The sequence below is a fragment of the Elephas maximus genome, chromosome 23, assembly GCF_024166365.1.
Source record: "Elephas maximus indicus isolate mEleMax1 chromosome 23, mEleMax1 primary haplotype, whole genome shotgun sequence".
Classification (NCBI taxonomy): Eukaryota; Metazoa; Chordata; class Mammalia; order Proboscidea; family Elephantidae; genus Elephas; species Elephas maximus.
In genome coordinates, this window is record NC_064841.1 from 46,617,427 (window position 1) to 46,640,415 (window position 22,989).

At 39.4% G+C, this 22,989-nt stretch overlaps 1 protein-coding gene across 7 annotated transcripts in view; it reads left to right on the top strand.

Annotated features, from left to right (window-relative positions):
- Window positions 1-2,502: 2,502 nt before the first annotated feature.
- Window positions 2,503-22,989, top strand: part of CENPJ (centromere protein J) — an 82,609-nt gene continuing 62,122 nt past the window's right edge. For 3 of the 7 annotated variants that reach the window (XM_049867553.1, XM_049867556.1, XM_049867558.1), the window contains exons 1-3: window positions 2,503-2,612; window positions 17,671-18,180; window positions 18,889-19,012. In XM_049867553.1, the coding sequence (XP_049723510.1) occupies window positions 17,737-18,180; window positions 18,889-19,012 (568 nt within the window). In that variant the 5' untranslated portion in view covers window positions 2,503-2,612; window positions 17,671-17,736. Of the gene's footprint in view, window positions 2,638-17,670; window positions 18,181-18,888; window positions 19,013-22,989 lie in introns of all 7 variants that reach the window. The other 4 variants (XM_049867557.1, XM_049867559.1, XM_049867554.1 and 1 more) reach the window with 3 other exon arrangements.

A 22,989-nucleotide genomic window follows, 5' to 3' on the forward strand; every position in this document is an offset into this window, starting at 1 on the left:
AATAAAAAAACAACAGTGTGCTTCAAGAAATGCCAAACAACTATATAAATATCTCAACTATTGTTCTCTTCAATAAATATATAGGAGAGACAACTATCATGGTATTGCTCTCCTGTCATCACAGCAAAGATCCCAGTCAGAATTCTCCTTTTATTATCTATCCAACATCATTGGTCAGGCAGTCTTGAATGAAGTGCATGTGATAATCCCTTCCTTGTATAGGCTCTTAGGTTTCAATGATATTTTACTGCAAATCTAACGTACCAGCAATAGTTCTATCCATACAAAAATACTGAGATATTCAAGGAAGATGTCTTTCAGCTTCAAACAGTATTATAAACTTCTTTACTAAGGTAAAATTATAGCAGTCTGAGATTTGGGAGCCTTGGAGAGTAACTCCTCTCTCTTTCTCACAGGTGAGGTGGACTGTGGGTTTTCTTGCCCTTTTCCTAGAGGCCTAGAGTCATCTTTTCTAGTCTGGGTGACTTCGGTTTGGGCATTGTACCTCAGCCAGGCCTGCATTTCTGTCCTCTCACGATAGGGCAGTCACTGCTACCACTAGCTCAACAATGAAAAGTTCTCAATTCTCTAAACATCTTTCTGCCCAGATTAACTATGTTAAAAGGGTAGTTATTACCAAATAATTTGGAAATTATAGATGTATTATTTTTTATCTTGCAAAACCATTTGATATAACCTGTAGAGCTGGGCTTTTGCAGACAACCCAAGTTCCTCGTCAGTTGAAATCATAATAAAGATGAAAACATCTCCTGGTCATTGAATTTTTTACTACATGGTAGGTGTTACGCTAAGTTTTTACGTATAGCCTTTAATTTAATCTTGACAACCCCATAATGTAGGTATTATTGTCACCTCCATTTTGCAGATGAGAAGATTGAATTTCAGAGAAGTACAAAGTTCTCTGTAAATTGTCAAGTTAGGATTTGATCCAGGCCCGCCTGACTCCAAAGCATGGGCTGTTAACCGTTACATTACAGTGTCCTCTTGCTTCCTATGATGGCATAAAGGATTGTATCAGAATGGGTAATTTGTGGTTAAACCCCCCTGTGTGAGCATTTGGTCTAAGTTTTCTCCACAGCAATACCTGAAGATGCAACAAAGATCGGAGTAGCTGATTTGATTGAATCTTTCATTGCCTGGCAGACTAGAATTCAGAAGTTACTCCCCTCCACTGTGTAAGGGATTTGGAAGACCCTGCAGCCTTAGTTGAGAGTTTTAAGAATTACATGAAAGCTTATATAGATCAGAACCTAAATTTAACAGCTGGATAAGACTTGAATATGGTAAAAGACTATTCAGTCAATAAGCAATGTGAGCAGCAGTACTACATATTACACTAGAACAAGAACAGGCATAAAATTAGAGGCTATTGTCACTGTCCTCAAAAAGGAACATTCTAAGAAAAATGATGAGATTTGGGTACGCTTTCAAACTAAAGCACACTCATAAATGAAGATCGTTTCGGTCCTGAAGTGATGAGAGTTCTAGTCCTTGTCCAGCATCTTAAAATAGTCATGTGATCTTGGAAGACTGGGCTTTGGCTTCCTCTTCTACAAGGAAAATTTAATAACAATAATAAACACAACAAACCCAAAACCTTGATTTTGGTAAGTAGAACTATTTTTGAAGTAAAAGGCAAAAAAAAAAAAAAAGAAGAATTTTTTTTTTTTTTGGTAGTGATGTGGAAAATTTCTGAGAAATTGTTTCTAAATTAGCTTTAGCCAGTGGAAGTTTGCTTCAGATATTATACCAGTTGTTATAAATGGCATGTCATCTGATTTCAACATTTTACTGTTAAAAATCAGAATGTCAAACGGATTCCTGCTGTTTAAAGAGTCACGAAGCCCAGATACGTACACCGTGCTAACTTGCAATGCTGTAACTTCCTAAAGGGCCGTAACTGCATCCACCCTGCACGCATTTCTTCAGTTTTGTACTTTTTGTGCTCAAAATAGTTTTAGTAGCTAATGAACACACTAGCTACATGAACAAAGTGAGATAACTATATTTGGAGTGAACTGTCTCACGGTCATCTTTGCCTTATGAAATAGTGTGGCCGATCACTCTTGGTTCTCCTAATTAACACTCAGCCACCGGCAAAAGAAAACCTAAAAAAAAGGAAAAGTAACACCCAAACCGACCGTTCGCAAACAGCAAACAACAAAAAAAAGCCTTTAAGTTGTGCGCGCTGGGTCTCTGTGCGCCCAGTTTGCGAGGAACGTAAAGATTTACTCCACGTGTAGGGCCTACCCTTCATTTCAAAGGGACCCAGGAGCGTTAGTCTTGGGCCCTCCACGGTGAACGCCCATGCCCCCGCCGACAGAGCAACATCCCAGCCAGTTGCCCGCGGTTCGGGCGGAGGCGCCGCGCAGCAAGGTTCTCGCTGACGTCCTTGGCCCGTGGTGCCGCTGGGAGTTGTAGTTTGCATAGGTCCGGCGGTGCCAGCCCGAGCGTGGAAGACCCGGCGATAACTACACTTCCCAGGAGCCCTCGGGTTTGGCGGGGTCGTCAGGGCAGCGGCTGCGGCGACTCGATCGTAAATGCGGCGCGAGTTGGTAAAAGCGCTGGTGTGGGAGCGGGCATACAGACCGGTGAGGGGGCGCTCGGCGGTTGTAGGTGGGCTACGGGGGCCGGGGATAGGGCTGACGGGTCTCGGGGTTCGGGCTGGCTTGGCAGAGGGAACGCAGGTGGGGAAACAGGGTGGTCGGCGGGCCGCGGGAAATACCAGTTTAATGTCTATCACAGGTTAACGCTGTTGTTTCTTCGGGGAGCCTTAGAAGCCTGCCTTTCAGGCGGGTCTCACTGTCTTGTGGTTTTGGCTTGACTTGGAGGTATTGTTTAAACGCGTTGGAAAAGAGAGTTTAGGTGGCGTTTGCTTTTTGTCCTTTGGGCCCATCGGTTTCATCCCTGTAAAGTGCTTCTGTTTTAAAGTTTCGTTATAGATTCGTGGCATTTGAGGAGTAATAAGGCTTTGAAGGAAGTGTTTTATTTTGGCAAACTGAACTTCCTGCACCGTTTACTTTTCAGGGCCTTTTTTTCCCTTAGGGTGCGGAGAGTTTATCTTTTTTTTTTTTTTCCTTTAAAATGGTTTTAAGAACGTTTATATAGAGGGTCAAGACTGACAGTTTACTTCAGTAGGATTTTGATATCTGTAAAAGCTAGAGTCTAATTCTATCGAGGCATTTTTTTGCTGTAAATTCTTCCTTTATAAAAGGGCTTAATATAAAAAATGAATAGCAGATTGAGGTAAAACAGTATTTTTATATTTAATGCTGACATTAACACATTTTTAAGATCATAAACATGATACTGAAATGAAGGTGTGGAATTTTCTTTTTCTTTAAGTGGGAGAAAGACGCAGATGCCCTGTCACAATGTTATAACCAGAATGTATTAGTCTAGTGGGGAACTTTTCTAGTTTTTCTTTTTTTTTTTAAATTATCTCAAAAATATTTAAGAAATTATTGTGAAATGTATATAATAAAACATTTGCCAATTCAACATTTTTTACATGTAGAGTTTCATTGACATTAGTTATGTTCATCATGTGCAACCATCACCATTATCTGTTTCCAAATTTTTCCATTACCCTGAACAGAAGCTCAGTGCCCCCTAAGAAATACCCACCTTCCTCTCACCACTGGTAACCACTATTAAATTTTGGTCTCTGTACATTTGCCTATTCTGGATATTTCATGTAAGTGGTTCATACAGTATTTGTCCTTTCGTGCCTGACCTCTTTCAGCATGATGTTTTCAAGGTTCATCCATGTTGTAGCATGTATGAGGACTTCATTTCGCTTTATGGCTAATTTATTCCATTGTATGTATATACTACATTGTGTTGATCACTTCATCTGTAGTTGAACTTGTAGATTGTTTCTGCCTTTTGGCTATTGTGAAGAGTGCTGCAGTGAACGTTGGTGTACGAGAATCTGTTTGACTCTTGCTTTCCAGGCCATTGAGTATATACTAGGAGTAGAATTGTGGATCATCTGGTAGCTCTATGTTTAACTTTTTGAGGAACTGTCATGCTTTTTCGCAGCGGCTGCACCATTTTACAATCCTACTGGCAATGGATGGGGGTTCCGGTTTCACCACATCCTTGCCAACGCTTAATATTTTGATAACAGCCATCCTAGTGGGAGTGAGGTGGTATCTCATTGTGGTTTTGATTTGCATTTCCTTAATGGATAAAGGGAAACCCTGGTGGTATAGAGTTCCAGCTGCTAACCAGAAGGTAGGCAGTTCAAATCCACCAGATGCTCCTTGGAAACTCTTTGGGGCAGTTCTACTCTGTCACGTAGGGTCGCTATGAGTCGGAATCGACTCCATGGCAGCATGTTTTTAATGGATAAGGATTTGAGCATCTTTTCATTTGCTTATTGGCCATCTGTATATCTTTTTTAGTGAAATGGCTATTCAAGTCCTTTGCCCGTTTTTAGATTGGGTTGTCTTTTTGTTGTTGTGTTGTAGGAGTTCTTTTTATAGTCCTGGATATTAAACCCTTGTCATATATGTTATTCCCAAATATTTTCTCACAATCTGTAGATTGTGTCTTCACTTTGTTGATAAAAGTTCTTTGGTGCACAGATGTTTTAAATTTTTATAAAGTTCAGTTTATCCGTTTTGTCTTCTTTTGTGTGTGCTTTTTTTTTTGTATATGAAAAAATTTGTTGTTAAAAGCTCGCTCCTGAAGAATCGCTTGTATGTTTTTTTCAAGAATTTTATGGTTTTAGTTCTTACATTCAGGTTTTTGATACATTTTGAGTTAATTTTGATATGTGGTGTGAAATATGGATCCAGCTTCATTATTTTACATGTGGAGATCCAGTTGTCCCAGCTCCATTTATTGAAGAGCCTGTTCTTTCCCCACTGGATGAACTTAGCACCCTTGCTGAAATCAGTTATTTCTGGATTCTTAATTCTAGTCCATGTTACATGTGTCTGTCATTGGACTGGTACCAGACTATTTGAATTATTGTAGCCTTATAGTATGTTTTGAAATTGGGAAATGTGAGTCCTCTTACTTTGTTCTTTTCTAGGATTGCTTTGGCTATTTGAGGCCTCTTACAATTCCAGGTAAATGTGAGGATTGGCTTTTCCATTTCTGAAAAGAAGGCTGCTGGAATTTTGATAGGTATTATGTTGAATCTATAAATTGCTTTGAGTAGAGTTGACATCTTCACAATATTGAGTCTTCCAATCCATGAAGATGGAATGTCTTTCCATTTTGTTAGATAGATGGCTGCTGTTGAGTCAACTCCCAACTCACGGTGACTTTATGTACAACAGAATGAAACATTGCCCAGTCCTGTGTCATCCTCATGATCTCTGGCATGTTCAAGTCCATCATTACCGCTGTTGTGCCAGTCCATCTCACCAGAGGTCTTTCTTGCCCTTGCTGGCCCTCTTCATCAAACATGATGTCCTCCTCAAGCGATGATCCCTTTTGATGGATGATGTGTCCAAAGCAAGCCATTTGGGCAGCGTTCTGTTGTGATCCATAAGGTTTTCATTGACTGATTTTCAAAAATAGATAAGCCAGGCCTTTCTTTCAGTCTATTTTAGTTTGGTAGCTTTACCCACCATGAGTGACCCTACTGGTATTTGAAATACCGGTGGCATTGCTTCCAGCATTACAGCAGTACACATGTCACTGTAGTACAACAAACTGACAGACAGGTTGTGGTCCATTTATTTAGATCTTCCTTAATTTTTTCAGCAGCGTTTTATAGTTTTCAGTTTACAAGTCTTTCACCTTCCTGGTTAAATTTATTCTTAGGTGTTTTATTCTTTTAGATGCTGTTGTAAAGGGAATTGTTAATTTCTTTTTCAGATTGCTCATTGCTGTTCTGTAGAAGCCCAGCTGATTTTTGTGTGTTGATCTTGTACCTTACCACTTTGTTGAATTCATTTATTAGCTCTATTAGCTTTTATTGTGGATTCTTTGAGATTTTCTATATTTAGGATCATGTCATCTGTGACTAGGAATAGTTTACTTCTTTTTTCTTGATTTAAACTGTAAGAAAACAAACCCACTGCCATTGAGTCGATTCCAACTCACAGCTACTCTGTACAATAGAACAGAACTGCCCCATAGAGTTTCCAAGGAGCACCTGGCGGATTTGAATTGCCAACCTCTTGGTTAGCAGCCTTAGCACTTAGCCACTACACCACCAGGGATTCCGTTCTTGATTTAGATAGGTCTTATATCTTTTTCTTGCCTAATTGCTTTGGCTAGGACTTCTGAAACAATATCGAATAACAGTGGTAAGAGTGAGCATCCTTGTCTTATTCCTGATCTTAAAGGGAAAGCTCTTCCTTGTAGTTTACTGAAAAACAATTAGAATTACTTTACTTAAAACAGATTTAAAGAATTATTCAGGAATGCCATATACCCAGTAAAGAGCACTAATCTTAAGTGTATTCCCTAAATTTGTATACACCAGTGAATCATGACCTAGAAAAAGAACACTTTCTATCACCCTTGAAGGCAGGAGGCCCATGGTGGGGGGCAGGGTGATTTTTCTTGTGGAACTGTGGAGAACATAGGCTCCCTAGATGGGCAGAGAAGCAATGCCAGACTAGGGACAGAAGCATGAAAGTGCTACATATGAGTAATATCTGATATTGATACTGGTTTTTTTTTTTGGTAATTAAATAACTTAGAAGGTGTTTTAGCTCCCATAGTTAAGGTCAACTGATTTCTCACTTGTATCAAATCATCAGTAATTGAATGCTTGGACTAGAAGGAATCTTAAGTTTAAACCTAACTTTTATTTCTTTTTTTAATAATTTTTATTGTGCTTTAAGTGAAAGTTTACAAATCAAGTCAGTCACATATAAGCTTATGTACACCTTACTCTATACTCCCACTTACTCTCCCCCTAATGAGTCAGCCCGCTCCCACCTGCCAGTCTCTCCTTTTGTGACGATTTTGCCAGTTTCTAACCCTCCTCTACACTCCTATCTCCCCTCCAGACAGGAGATGCCAACACAGTCTCAAGTGTCCACCTGATACAAGTAGCTCACTCTTCATCAGCATCTCTCTCCAACCCATTGTCCAGTCCCTTCCATGTCTGATGAGTTGTCTTCGGGAATGGTTCCTGTCCTGGGCCAACAGAAGGTCTGGGGACCATGACCGCTGGGATTCTTCTAGTCTCAGTCAGACCATTACGTCTGGTCTTTTTATGAGAATTTGGGGTCTGCATCCCACTGATCTCCTGCTCCCTCAGGGGTTCTCTGTTGTGCTCCCTGTCAGGGCAGTCATCCGTTGTGGCTGGGCACCATCTAATTCTTCTGGTCTCAGGATGATATAAGTCTCTGGTTCATGTAGCCCTTTCTGTCTCTTGGGCTCATAGTTATCATGTGGCCTTGGTGTTCTTCATTCTCCTTTGATCCAGGTGGGTTAAGACCAATTGATGCATCTTAGATGGCCGCTTGTTAGTATTTAAGACCCCAAACGCCACATTTCAAAGTGGGATGCAGAATGTTTTCATAATAGAATTTATTTTGCCAATTGACTTAGAAGTCCCCTTAAGCCATAGTCCCCAAACCCCCTCCCTTGCTCCGCTGACCTTTGAAGCATTCAGTTTATCCCAGAAACTTCTTTGTTTTTGGTCCAGTCCAGTTGAGCTGACCTTCCGTGTATTGAGTATTGTCCTTCCCTTCACCTAAAGTAGTTCTTATCTACTAACTAATCAGTAAATAACCCTCTCCCACCCTCCCTCCCCCTCCTCGTAACCACAAAAGAATGTGTTCTTCTCAGTTTATACTATTTCTCAAGATCTTATAATAGTGGTCTTATACAATATTTGTCCTTTTGCCTCTGACTAATTTCGCTCAGCATAATGCCTTCCAGGTTCCTCCATGTTATGAAATGTTTCACAGATTCGTCACTGTTCTTTATCGATGCGTAGTATTCCATTGTGTGAATATACCACAATTTATTTAACCATTCATCCGTTGATGGACACCTTGGTTGCTTCCAGCTTTTTGCTATTGTAAACAGAGCTGCAATAAACATGGGTGTGCCTGTGTCTGTTCGTGTAAAGGCTCTTATTTCTCTAGAGTATATTCCGAGGAGTGGGATTTCTGGGTTGTATGGTAGTTCTATTTCTAACTTTTTAAGAAAACGCCAGATAGATTTCCAAACTGGTTATACCATTTTACATTCCCACCAGCAGTGTGTAAGAGTTCCAATCTCTCCGCAACCTATCTAACATTTATTATTTTGTGTTTTTTGGATTAATGCCAGCGTTGTTGGAGTGAGATGGAATCTCATCGTAGTTTTAATTTGCATTTCTCTAATGGCTAATGATCAAGAGCATTTTCTCATGTATCTGTTAGCTGCCTGAATATCTTCTTTAGTGAAGTGCGTGTTCATATCTTTTTGCCCACTTTTTGATTGGGTTGTTTGTCTTTTTGTGGTTGAGTTTTAACAGAATCATATAGATTTTAGAGATCAGGCGCTGGTCCGAGATGTCATAGCTGAAAATTTTTTACCAATCTGTAGGTGGTCTTTTTACTCTTTTGGTGAAGTCTTTAGAGGAGCATAGGTGTTTGATTTTTAGGAGCTCCCAATTATCTGGTTTCTCTTCGTCATTTTTGGTAATGTTTTGTATTCTGTTTATGCCTTGTATTAGGGCCCCGAACGTTGTCCCTCTTTTTTCTTCCATGATCTTTATCGTTTGAGTCTTTATGTTTAGGTCTTTGATCCAGTTGGAGTTAGTTTTTGTGCATGGTGTGAGGTATGGGTCCTGTTTCATTTTTTTGCAAATGGATATCCAGTTATGCCAGCACCATTTGTTGAAAAGACTATCTTTTCCCCAATTAACTGACCCTGGTCCTTTGTCAAATATCAGCTGCTCATATGTGGATGGATTTATATCTGGGTTGTCAATTCTGTTCCCTTGGTCTGTGTGCCCATTGTTGTACCATACCAGGCTGTTTTGACTACTGTGCCTGTATAATATGTTCTAAAATCAGGTAGAGTGAGGCCTCCCACTTTGTTCTTCTTTTTCAGTAATGCTTTACTTATCCGGGGCTTCTTTCCCTTCCATATGAAGTTGGTGATTTGTTTCTCCATCACATTAAAAAATGTCATTGGGATTTGGATCAGAAGTGCATTGTATGTACAGATGGCTTTTCGTAGAATATACATTTTTTACTATGTTAACTCTTCTATCCATGAGCAAGGTATGTTTTTCCACTTACGTAGGTCCTTTTTAGTTTCTTGCAGTAGTACTTTGTGGTTTTCTTTGTATAGGTCTTTTACATCTTTGGTAAGATTTATTCCTAAGTATTTTATCTTCTCGGGGGCTACTGTGAATGGTATTGATTTGGTGATTTCCTCTTCGATGTTCTTTTTGTTGATGTAGAGGAATCCAAGTCATTTTTGTATGTTTATCTTATAACCTGAGACTCTGCCAAACTCTTCTCTTAGTTTCAGTAGTTTTCTGAAGGATTTCTTAGGGTTTTCTGTGTATAAGATCATGCCATCTGCAGATAGAGATAATTTTCCTTCCTCCTTGCCAATCTGGATGCGCTTTATTTCTTTCTCTAGCCTAATTGCTCTGGCTAGGACCTCTAGCACAATGTAGAATAAGAGCGGTGATAAGGGGCATCCTTGTCCGGTTCCCGTTCTCAAGGGAAATGCTTTCAGGCTCTCTCCATTTAGAGTGATGTTGGCTTTGTACAGATGCCCTTTATTATGTTGAGGAATTTTCCTTCAATTCCTATTTTGCTGAGAGTTTTTATCAAAAATGGGTGTTGGACTTTGTCAAATGCCTTTTCTGTATCAATTGATAAGATCATGTGTTTTTTGTCTTTTGTTTTATTTATATGATGGATTACATTAATGGTTTTTCTAATATTATACCAGCCTTGCATGCCTGGTATAAATCCCACTTGGTTGTGGTGGATTATTTTTTTGATATGTTGTTGAATTCTGTTGGCTAGAATTTTGTTGAGGATTTTTGCATCTATGTTCATGAGGGATATATATGTTCATGAGGGATATAGGTTTGTGATTTTCTTCTTTTTTGATGTCTTTACCTGGTTTTGGTGTCAGGGATATGGTGGCTTCATAGAATGAGTTAGGTAGTATTCCCTCATTTTCTATGCTTTGGAATACCTTTAGTAGTAGTGGTGTTAACTCTTCTCTGAAAGTTCAGTAGAACTCTGCAGTAAAGCCATCTGGGCCAGGGCTTTTTTTTTGTTGGAAGTTTTTTGATTACCTTTTCAATCTCTTTTTTTGTTATGGGTCTGTTTAGTTGTTCTACTTCTGATTGTGTTAGGTAGGTAGGTAGTGTTTTTCTAGGAATTCATCCATTTCTTCTAGGTGTGCAAATTTGTTAGAGTACAATTTTTTGTAATAATCTGAAATGATTCTTTTAATTTCAGTTGGGTCTGTTGTGATGTGGCCCATCTTGTTTCTTATTTGGGTTATTTGTTTCCTTTCCTGTATTTCTTTAGTCAGTCTGGCCAGTGGTTTATCAATGTTGTTAATTTTTTCAAAGAACCAGCTTTTGGCTTTGTTAATTCTTTCAATTGTTTTTCTGTTCTCTAATTCATTTAGTTCAGCTCTAATTTTTATTATTTGTTTTCTTCTGGTGCCTGATGGATTCTTTTGTTGCTCAGTTTCTATTTGTTCAAGCTGTAGGGACAGTTTTCTGATTTTGGCTTTTTCTTCTTTATGTATGTGTGCATTCGTTGATATAAATTGACCTCTGAGCACTGCTTTTGCTGTGTCCCAGAGGTTTTGATAGGAAGTATTTTCATTCTCGTTGCATTCTATGAATTTCTTTATTCCCTCCTTAATGTCTTCTATAACCCAGTCTTTTTTCAGCAGGGTATTGTTCAGTTTCCAAGTATTTGATTTCTTTTCCCTAATTTTTCTGTTATTGATTTCCACTTTTATGGCCTTATGGTCTGAGAAGATGCTTTGTAATATTTTGATGTTTTGGATTCTGCAAAGGTTTGTTTTATGACCTAATATGTGGTCTATTCTAGAGAATGTTCCATGTGTGCTAGAAAAAAAAAGTGTACTTCGCAGCTGTTGAGTGAAGTGTTCCGTATAAGTCTATGAGGTCAAGTTGGTTGATTGTAGCAATTAGGTCTTCAGTGTCTCTATTGAGCTTCTTACTGGAAGTCCTGTCCTTCTCCGAAAGTGGTGTGTTGAAGTCTCCCACTATAATTGTGGAGGTGTCTATCTCACTTTTCAGTTTTGTTAAAGTTTGTTTTATGTATCTTGCAGCCCTGTCATTGGGTGCATAAATATTTAATATGGTTATATCTTCCTGGTCTATTGTCCCTTTAGTCATTATGTAGTGTCCTTCTTTATCCTTTGTGGTGGATTTAAGTCTGAAGTCTATTTTGTCAGAAATTAATATTGCTACTCCTCTTCTTTTTTGCTTATTGTTTGCTTGATATATTTTTTTCCATCCTTTGAGTTTTAGTTTGTTTGTGTCTCTAAGTCTAAGGTGTGTCTCTTGTAGGCAGCATATAGACGGATCGTGTTTCTTTATCCAGTCCGAGACTCTATGTCTCTTTATTGGTGCATTTAGTCCATTTACATTCAGCGTAATTATAGATAAATAAGTGTTTAGTGTTGTCATTTTGATACCTTTTTATGTGTGTTGTTGACAATTTCATTTTTCCACTTTTTTGTGCTGAGACGTTTTTCTTAGTAAATTGTGAGATCCTTATTTTCGTAGTGTTGGACTTTATGTTGAGTCGTTACGTTTTCCTTGGTTTTCATTAAGAGTTATGGAGTTGTTATACCTCTTTGTGGTTACCTTAATATTTACCCCTATTTTTCTAAGTAAAAACCTAACTGGTTTGGTCCTATATCACCTTGTTTCCCTCTCCATATGGCAGTTCAGTGCCTCCTGTATTTAGTCCCTCTTTTTGATTATTGTGATCTTTTACATATTGACTTCAGTGATTCCCTGTTTTGAGCGTTTTTTTCTGTTTGAAATTAATCTTAATTTGTTTTTGTGATTTCCCTATTTGAGTTGATATCAGGATGTTCTGTTCTGTGACCTTGTGTTGTGCTGGTATCTAATATTACTGGTTTTCTGACCAAACAATTTCTTTTAGTATTTCTTGTAGCTTTGGTTTGGTTTTTGCAAATTCTCTAAGCGTGTGTTTATCTGTAAATGTTTTAATTTCGCTTTCATATCTGAGAGAGAGTTTTGCTGGATATATGATCCTTGGCTGGCAGTTTTTCTCCTTCAGTGCTCTATATATGTCATCCCATTGCCTTCTTGACTGCATGATTTCTGCTGAGTAGTCTGAACTTATTCTTATTGATTCTCCTTTGTAGGAGACCTTTCTTTTATCCCTGGCTGCTTTTAAAATTTTCTCTTTATCTTTGGTTTTGGCAAGTTTGATGATAATATGTCTTGGTGATTTTCTTTTTGCGTCAGTCTTATATGGGGTTCGATGAGCATCTTGGATAGATATCCTTTCGTGTTTCATGATGTCAGGAAAGTTTTCTGCCAACAGATCTTCAACTATTCTCTCTGTGTTTTCTGTTATCCCTCCCTGTTCTGGGACTCCAGTCACACGCAAGGTATTCTTCTTGATGGAGTCGCACATGATTCTTAGGGTTTCTTCAATTTTTTAAATTCTTTTATCTGTTTTTTTTTTCCAGCTATATTGGTGTCAGTTGCCTTGTCCTCCAGATCCACCACCCTGCATTCAAGTTGCTTGAGTCTGCTTCTCTGACTTCGTATTGAGTTGTCTAATTCTGTAATTTTACTGTTAATGTTTTGAATTTCTGAATGCTGTCTCTCTGTGGATTCTTGCAGCTTATTATTTTTTCCACTATGTTCCTGAATAATCTTTTTGATTTCTTCAACTGCTTTATCAGTGTGTTCCTTGGCTTTTTCTGTAGATTGCCTTATTTCATTTCTGAGGTCATTCCTGATGTCTTGAAGCATTCTGTATATTAGTTTTTTTATATTCTGCATCTGGCAATTCCAGGATTGTATCTTCATTTGGGAAAGATTTTGATTCTTTAGTTTGGGGAGTTGTAGAAGCAATCATGGTCTGCTTCTGTATGTGGTTTGATGTCGACTGCTGTCTCCGAGCCATCTCTAAGATATTGTAGTGATTTATTTTGTATTTGCTCACTGAGTCTTATCTTGTTTTGTTTTCTTTCAGTCTACGTAGATGGGCTACTAGATTGCGCTGTCTTGATTGTTGCAGCCCTTGTATCACTTATGTGCTATTACCAGCTGGTTTGGGCTGTTACCAGATATATATGCCTAAGAGTCCATTCACTATTCTTGAGTAGAATCTGATTTTGGGTCATCAAGTGTGTGGTGCAGACTGTCACCTATCCACCTAGAGAAGTAGTGGTGATAGTTGTGTGCACCAGATTCTAGTAGCAGCAGGGGTTCACACTCCACGAGGGGGCAGGATGCTGACAGGCTTCCCTCAAGTGCCAGTGAGGTAGGAGTGTCTCTATTCCTAAAGCACTTTGGTGGGTGGGCTCTGCAGGTGTACCTTAGGCCCCCAATGCAAGTACCTCTACAGATTGGTAGGTGTCACCCTCCTTAGACCCCTAAGGCAGGAGGCTAGGTGTCTGGGGGGAGCTTCAGCCCTCAGTTCCTTGTTGTGGGTCAGTGAGGGCTGTGTTGAATAGGCAGAGATACCAGACCTGGAAAACTTGTCTTTCCAGTAATCCGCTAAATCAATTACAGTCAGATCCCTCTCAGAATCGCCTTTGCATTATAATCCTATCTTGTTCCCTGTAGGGATAAAAGCCCAAGACTGTGGATCACATATGTTTGGGTGGAGCTGGTTCTGTATTTTTAGTCCAATTAGGGAAGGATTTTTGGTCCCTGGGTTTTTTGTACCTGCTTCTCTCAGGGCAGGAGAATGGGTTAGGAAAAGACGAAAAAGAAAAACCGCAGCACACTTCACTCTCTGGCTCAGGAAATTCCAATGTTAATGAAGCCGCCTGGGAAGGGGAGGGGGGGTTCAGATAAATAGGAGAGAGTAGCACCCCGGAATATGGACAAAGTTACTTATCTTGTTTGGTGATGACTGTTTTATCTGAGATTCCCGGGGGGCATGTAGCATGTGTGCGTTGGCTGGGTTGAGATTGCCTCCGAGGGTCAAGCCAGCGTCCTGTGTTTGTGCTGTCTCAGAAGCTGTGGTCAGTTCCTCCGCTCCCACTCCAGAGCCCAGCGCCAAGGTTCCCTGGCTGGGACGTTGCACTCTAGGCTCCAAAACCAGTCGCTGTCTCCTGGTGACTTCTCCTCCTGTCAGCCGCGTCGCTGCGCTGCCTGTGTGCACCGGCTGGGCTTCCCCTGAGGTCATTTCTGGGCGCTAGGGCTGCGTCCTGTGTTTGTGCCATCTCAGGATGCTGTGCCCAGCTCCCCCGCGCCCCGTCCAAAGCCCAGCGCCATGGGTTCCTGACTGGGACGCTGGCTTCAGGCTCCGAAAACAGTTGCTGCTTCCCTGTGGTGGTTTGCTCCTAGTCTCTGTCACTCAGGTCAACTCTTTAGATCTGTGTTTGATGGTCAGGGTTCGTAGATTGTCATGTATGTGATCGATTCACTTGTTTTTCCGAGTCTTTGTTGCAAGAGGGATCCGAGATAGCTTCTGCCTAGTCAGCCATCTTGGCCTCGCCTCACTTTTATTTCTTTATATCCCCTTGCCTTCCTTTCCAAATGAAAGATCTATGACTACGTTTCTTTATTGTTTTAATGTTGTCTTTTTCAGAATGACATCACAGTTTCCCTGTTTTGAGCTTTTTTTTTTTTAATCTTGATTTATTTTTGTGACTTCCCTATCTGGGTTGACATCTGGTTGCTCTGTCCTGTGTTCTAGTCTTTGGTTGATATCTGATATTGATTTACTAACCAGAGAACACCCTTTAGGATTTCTTATAGTTTTGGTTTGGTTTTTACGAATTCCCTAAACTTCTGTATATCTGGAAATGTCCTAACTTTGTCTTCATATTTGAGAGACAGTTTTGCTGGATGTATGATTCTTGGCTGGCAGTTTTTTTCCTTCGGCGTTTTATATAAGTCATCCCATTGCCTCTTGCCTGCATGGTTTCTGCTGAGTAGTCCGAGCTTATTCTTATTGACTCTTCTTTGCAGGTGACTTTTTGTTTATCCCTAGCTGCCCTTAAAATTCTCTGTTTATCTTTGGTTTTGGCAAGTTTGGTTATGTCTTGATGACTTTCTTTTGAGATCTACCTTATGTGGAGTTCAGTGAGCGTCTTGGATAGATATCTTCTCATCTTTCAGGATATCAGGCAAGTTTTCTATGAACAAATCTTCAACAGTTCTCTCTGTATTTTCTGGTATCCCTCCGTGTTCTGGTACTCCAGTTACTTGTAGGTTATTTCTCTTGATAGAGTCCCACACGATTCTTAGAGATTCTTTATTTAAAAAAAAAATTTTTTTTTCTTCGAATACATTGGTGCTGTGTTTTATCTTCAGTCTCACTAATTCTGCGTTCTGGTTCCTCAGTTCTGCTCCTCTGACTTTGTATTGTCTAATTTTCTAATTTTATTGTTAATCTTCTGAATTTCTGATTGCTGTCTCACTGTGAATTCTTGCAGCCTATTAAATTTTTTGTTAGGGTCTTGAATAACCTTTTTAATTTCTTCAACTGCTTTGTCTCTGTGTTCCTTGGCTTCTTCTGCGTTTTGCTTGATCTTATTCCTGATGACTTGAAGAGTTCTGTGTATTAATCTTTTGTATTCTGCATCTGGTAATTCCAGGAGGACACTTTCATCCGGAAGATTCCGTGATTCTTGGTTTTGAGACCTTGTTGAAGCCATCATAGTCTTCTTCTTTATGTGATTTTATATTGACTGTTGTCTCCGAGCCATCTATAAGTTTTTGTATTAGTTTATGTTTGCTTACTGTATCCTAGCTTTTTGCTTTGTTTTATTTTGATATCCCCAGATAGGCTGCTTGAGTGATCTGGCTTCATTATTTGCACCTTTTAAGCTCTAATGTCCTGTCACCAGATGGCTAGAGCTGTTTACCAGGTATATGAGCCTAGGAGTCCACTCATTTTTCTTGTATGGATTCAGCGCAGGTGTCCAGGTATTTGGTCATCAAGTGTGTGGTACAGGCTCTGTCCTGCAGTCTTAGAGGGGCACAGGTGATTGGTGTAGTTACAGGTATTTGGTTACGGCAGGGGGTCATGCTCTGAACAAGGTAGGGGGCTGACAACCGTCTCCTGAGTGTCTGTGAGGAAAGCACATCCCTGTTCTCTAGAGTACACAGGTGGGTGGGTTCTGCAGCTGGACCATGGGCACCCAATGCTTTTGGTTGTAAGGACTGGGAGGTACCACTTATCTGTGGACCCATCACGGGTGGCTAGGTGACATAGGTGGAGCCACCAGGCCTTAGGCCCCTGACGTGGGTAGGTGAGGACCCTGTTTAATAGGCAAAGCGGTGTCAAACATCAAACACTCACTTCCCCACTGCACTGCTGGAACAGTTGGTCTGCCAACAAGGGCCTGTTCTCCAGAAATGGGCCCACACAGTTCCATGCAGGGGTGAAAGTTATTCAAAGTCTGTGGACCATTTGTGCCTGGACAAAAGCCGCTTCTGTCCTGAGCACCCCAGCTTAGTGGAACTGGCAGATTATCTTTTCCCTAAATTTTTAACTTATTCCTTCTTCAAGGCTGGGAGAATGGCTCAGCGTGCGCAGCAGGACCTATCTCAGGCCCAGGGAAATCGACAGTTGCTGAAACTGGCTTGGGGGCTGGGGGTGCAGTAAAATAAATGCAAGTACTTAGCTTTTGCCCAGAGCGCTGTTGTTCTCTGGTTCTGGAGGTGTGAGTAGGCTGTGCAGTTCGCTGTCTCTCCCTGAGGAAACCATGTCCTCTGGAACACTACAGCCAGCCCCGTCGTGGTCGCTCCAGGGAGTGGTGCCTGACGGTTCCTGGCAATTCTGGTCCTGCAACTCCTCGTTGTTTCTGAGCTGTCTTACCCTCTCCCTGCCACTCAGTCTGTTTTCTAACTTTGCCTTAGATGTTCAGGGCTCCTGGCTTATATATATAATCGCTTCACTTGTTTTTTTTTGGTTTTTGTTGTAAGAGGGATCACCGGAAGCGTCTGACTACCCCACTGTCTTGGCCCCACCCTGGACTAGAAGGAATCTTAGATTATTATTTTGTTGTTGTTGAGAATATGCACAGTAAAACATACACCAATTGAACGGTCTCTACATGTACCATTTAGTGATGTTGATTACATTCTTAAAATTGTGTAGTCATTCTCACCCTCCTTTTCAGAGTTGTTCCTCCACATTGGCATATGCTCACTGTCACTCTCCCACCAGGCACTTACCTACTCTTTCAAGTTGATGTTATAAATTGGATCCCATATATATAGTTCTCAAAAGAGCATGATGCTCAAGGCAGACATTTTTTACTAGTTAAGCTAAACTATTGTTTGGTGGATCTTAGGTTATTTGAGCCAGTTGGTTTGGATGTTTAAGACTTTTCAAAAGGTATGTATCTTAATGCTCATTTGCTTTGTTAGCATCTTTTGTATATGAAGTATTTGGTATATTTTCATGTTGGGTTGAGATTTGGAGTAGTTTGGGGTAAAATATCTAATAGCTTTAATATTTTTTCTTGGTTATCATCTGTCTACAGGTGTTGGAAATCGGTAGCTTTTCTAGTTTTTCCATTACTTTAACATAACGCTGTCTTTGGACTAAAATGTTCCTGATGCCAGCCTCTTTGGAATTAAACAATGGGCAGAACTTCTTAGCTCAGTGGATGACCAATCCTTCTCGGGCTGGCGTTATATTAAATCATGGATTTCCCATTTTGGAAGCAGAAGGAGAGAATCAAGCAGCTGTGAACCTTTCTACCAGTTTTCCTGTTAAAGCTACACAGTTTTCGAATAGCTTCAGCTTTATAAATGAAGAAGATTCACTTCACGAAGAACAGAAATTGGAGACTGACAGTTCTTATAAACTACAATCAGATAAATCCAAAACACATACAGCCTTCTCTGTAACTAAAAATGAACCACAAATAGTGGCACGTCAGGATGTTCCTGGACACTGGGAAGATAACAAAAATGACTTTATCCTAGATCTTACAAGTGAATTCAAAGGAATGGCATATAAAGACCCACTTTTTAAAAAACTGGAACAGGTAGAGCAAGATTACCTGATACGTATTTGTGTTACTGCTGTTTATGTTGGAAAGTCACCTATTCCAGGTCCTCTGGTTTCTTCCCCCTCACTCTGAATTCCTCAGAATTCCAGAATTTCACTTTATCGCATATGAAACATTAAAAAAACTTTAAATATGTAAGATGTGCATATAACACTTAGTATCTTGAAGTTGTTGCCTCATTTGATAAAAACTAAATTAGAAATGGTCAGTCAAATATTAGGGGGAAAAAGCTGATGATCATAAACATACAGTTGTTCACCCTACTTTAAGAATCAGAGGGTTGATATGGGTGTTTCTGTTTCTTTGTTGAGATAATTGACGTGGTTTCCTTCATAAGATACTAGGCTTTAGATTTTTGGTAGCAGATTTAGTTAGGAACCCCTCTTTGAAACTCTTTATTAGGGAAGATAAGAAAAGGGAGGTGAGAGGACTAGAAGGCAGGAGGGGACAGGAAAGCTGGTAATGGGGAATCCAAGGTCGAGAAGAGGAGAGTGTTGACATGTCGTGGGGTAGGCATCCAGTGTCACAAAACAGTATGTGTTGTTTAATGAGAAACTAATTAGCTCTGTAAACGTTCTTCTAAAACAATAAAAAAAGGGAGGTGGGAGGGTTAAAGATAAATGTAAGGAGCAAGGGTCTATGAAGAAATGTAGCATTAATAAGGTTAATTTTATTTTTAAAAAGCTGAAGGAAGTACAGCAGAAGAAGCAGGAACGACTGAAGAAGCAACAGTTAGAGCAACTACAAAGACTCATGGAAGAACAAGAGAAGCTGCTTACTATGGTGCCTGAGCAACATAGGTTCCCAGGTATTTTTGTATTTTCTCTCATACAGGCCCTTCAGTTAGTACAGTGATACATAGTTGCATACATTTCTTACCTTCAGTTGCTTCTTAGGCTATTTCGACCTTTGTCATGTGTTATAAACTGTAATCTCTCAGGGTCAGGCAGATAAATGTGTGAAATGGTGGCAGCATAATATAATTGGGACAAGTGGGGACTGTGACATGCTGGAGCGTGTGCCATGCTTAAAAGCATACACATTTATTTGGAAAAAAAAAAAATGTCCAGCAGAAGCCAAATTTGGCTCAAGGCTACTAGTTTACAGCTGCCTGGTGCATGAAAAACTGTTCAGGGGCTATAAAGGTAAGTATGTGTGGCAGCCATACCAAAAATATTTTGTGGAAGCAGATGACAGTGTTCTTTTATTGTATGTTAGATGTTTTTACAAAAAGCATGATGTGGTTCCTTATTAGGGGGAAAAAAAAACCTGTTGAAATGTGATCTGAAGGAATGGCTTTGAAAGTTGATTATACTCCATAGTAACAAAAGCATTCTGACATGTAAAGGATATTTTCTGTTCTATTCTATTCTATGTTGTTTTATAAAATGTTGGCTATGACCTATTTCATCTGGTGATGAAATTACTAATGGAATGTGTCCCATAGTTTGAAAACCTGTGATTTGGAGTAATGTGTTTGCTTCTTGGTCCTACCTTTTAAGAGACACACTACTAAATCAGGAAAGTGCCCATTCTGTTCAGAGACTGTGCTAGGCATTGAACACACAGAGAGGAAAGGCTATTGGAAAATAAGTATGCAAAGTATGACTAGGTGGGAAACAGGGAGGTGGTGGTTAGACAGTTCAGCAAATGTACAATGGTTGAGGAAATTTTTATCTTGGAAAAGATAGATACCATGTGGATGTATGTTGACATTTTTGAATGTTCTAGATTCCTTTATGGAGTACATAAAATGAATAATAAAGATCGCTTAAATAATAGCCTGTGATAGATTTTGAGATAGAGATAACACCATGGTAGAGTGACAGGGAGGTGATTTTGAAGCTATTAATATGAGAAATAGCCCCATTCAGTCATGGAACAGATTGCTTTAGGGCAGTGATTTTCAATTTTTTTCATCTCAGGACCCCTTAACACTCTTAAGTTATGGAAGATCTCTAAAAGCTTTTATTATAGGGTCTGTATCAATATCTACTATATTAGAAATTAAAACTGAGAAATTTAAAAATTAATAATTTACTATCTCGGGGACATCTAGCTTAACTGGCATAACACAGTTTATTTTCTGTGGTGAGCTTAAAAGTTTTTAAGCAGCCATCTAAGATACTCTACTGGTCCCACCCTGCCTGGAGCAAGGGAGAATGAAGAAAACCAGGACACAAGGGAAAGGTTAATCCAGAGGACTTACGGACCACAACTATCACGGCTTCCACCACACTGAGTCCAGCACAACTAGATGGTACCCAGCTACCACCACTGACTGCTGTGATAGGGATCACAACAGAGGGTCCCAGACAGAGCTGAAGAAAAATGTAGAACAAAATTCAAACTCACAAACATCAGATGTACTGGTCTGACAGAGACTGGAGAAACCCCTAGAGTATATCCCCTGGACACCCTTTTTACTCAGTACTAAAGATACTCCTGAGGTTCACCCTTCAGCCAAAGATTAGACAGGCCCACGAAACAAACAATAACACACGTAGCTCAGCCATGTGTGTGAGACTAAATGGGCAGACTAACCCAGGGGCAAGGTTGAGAAGGCAGGAGAGGACAGGAAAGCTAGACTAGTGGAAATGGGGAACCCCAAGTCAAGAAGGGGAGAGTGTTGACATGTTGTAGGGTTGGCAACCAGTGTCACAAAACTGTGTTGTTTAATGAGTAATTTGCTCCGTAAACCTTCGCCTAAAGCTCAATAAAAAAGAAAAAAAAAAGTGTGGTGTAAATAACATTTTTAATGAAAAATTTCCTAAAACAAAAAAAATTTAGTGAAAATCTTTTTAACTTCTGGCTTAAAAAAACTCACCTGATTCTGTTTACTTCTGCATTCAGCCTATTGAGATATGTTGTTTTGATTGAAGTATGTGGAAAAAAATCCAACCTCACATGGATATGAATGTGAAAAACGGAGAGGAGTATTTTAATATCTTTTTTAGATAATTGTGGTTATTTTTCTTGGATATTGCACCAAAACTCAACATATGGTTGTTTCTAGGCAATTATTTCCTGTATGAATTCTGAAATCCTACTAATGAAGTTTTATTATCTATTACATTAAAATATATACTGATATCTTGGTATTTTTAATGAATCTTATCCTGCATGATTTGGTAATATGCATTGGTTGTTGGGAAGATAATGGTTTGCTGAGTTATGTAGGTCTTCAAAATGTTGAGATATTTCATTATACAATATAAAAAAATTATATTCACTAGTATAGCAAATTTCCATCATTACAACTTTTACTTGAAAGCTGCAATTTGTCATTGGCACTAAACACTGTGAGTTGTTTTCCTTGAAGTGACTGGCTCACTTGTTTTACTTTTGAGAAAATGTCTGTCATGTACTCAGGTTTAAATAATCATAGTTTATCTGTCATTCAATCTTTTTTTTTTTAATAATTTATTGTATTTAAGGTTAAAGTTCACACAGTAAATTAGGTTCACATTTAACAATTTCTGCACAAATTATTCAGTGGTATTGGTTACCTTTTTCACATATGTCATCATTCTCATTCATTCTGTTCTGGTTGTACCATTTCCAGTACTCTAGTTTCCCTGTCCCCTTACCTTCTCATCCTTGTTTTAGAGAAATTTTTGACCATTTGGTTTCATGCAGATGATTTTAAAGGAGCTCATTACTTATATGTGATAATCTTTATTTTATGAGCCAATCTGTTATTTAAGTCAAAGGTGACCTCTAGGGATAATTTTTGTTCAAGGTTTAAAGAGTTATCTCAGGGCAGTAGTCTCCGGAAGTCCTCATGTGTCAACTGGTCCAGTAAGTCTGGACTTTTTTTAAGAATTTGAGTTCTGCTCCATGTTTTTCTCCTGTTCTATCAGGGTTCATTTATTTGACGAGGAGCAGAACTGTTGGTAGTGGTAACCAGACACTATCTAGTTCTTCTGGTCTCAGGGTAGATGAGGCACAGTGGTTTGTGTAGACTATTAGTCCTGTAGCCTTTCTTCTGAGTCTTTGGTTTCCATCTTTCACTTTTGTTCTGGACAAATAGAGACCAACAGTTGAATCTTAGATGGCCACTCAAAAACTTTGAACACAACTCATCCCTTTGGGATATAGGATACACACTTTATGAACTATGCTATGCTGTTTAACTAAATTGTCCCATGAGACTATGGTCCTAAGTGTTCAAACCCAGAAAACCAATCTCACAAGGTATTTGGTTATGTCTAAGAAGTATCTGTAACTATGTCCCCTGTCATTCAGTCTTTCAAGTAAAACTAATGTTCTTTGAAAAAAGCAGCTATGTGAGCTTATAATTCAAACAATTACACAAGTGCTTTTCCTTACCAAAAAAAAAAACAAACCCATTGCCGTTAAGTCGATTCCTTAAGACAACCTTATTTTGGTAAGTACATTTTGTCTCATAGAATATTAAAAAGGCATGCATTTAGGGGTGAGATTTAATAAAATAATACTTTGAGATAATGAGCTGGCAGTTTTATGCATCGCTTTTGTACCATCAGTGCAAATGTCAACACAGTGAAAAGGGCAAATGCTATCTTAATACTATTATGAAATAATCTTGGCCTTTTGGGTGCCCTGGAAGTATCTCAGGGACACCCAGGGGTCTGCAGAGTACACGCTGAGAACTGCTTTTATCAAAGACATCTTCGGGTTGAAGTGGAATGACCATTTGTCAGAAATATTGAGGAGGGAAGGGTATTGCTATAAAGGAAGGGAGATTAAACCTATATTCAGTGAGGCCCTGCTTGATTCTCTAGTTTTTTGTTTGTGTACTGG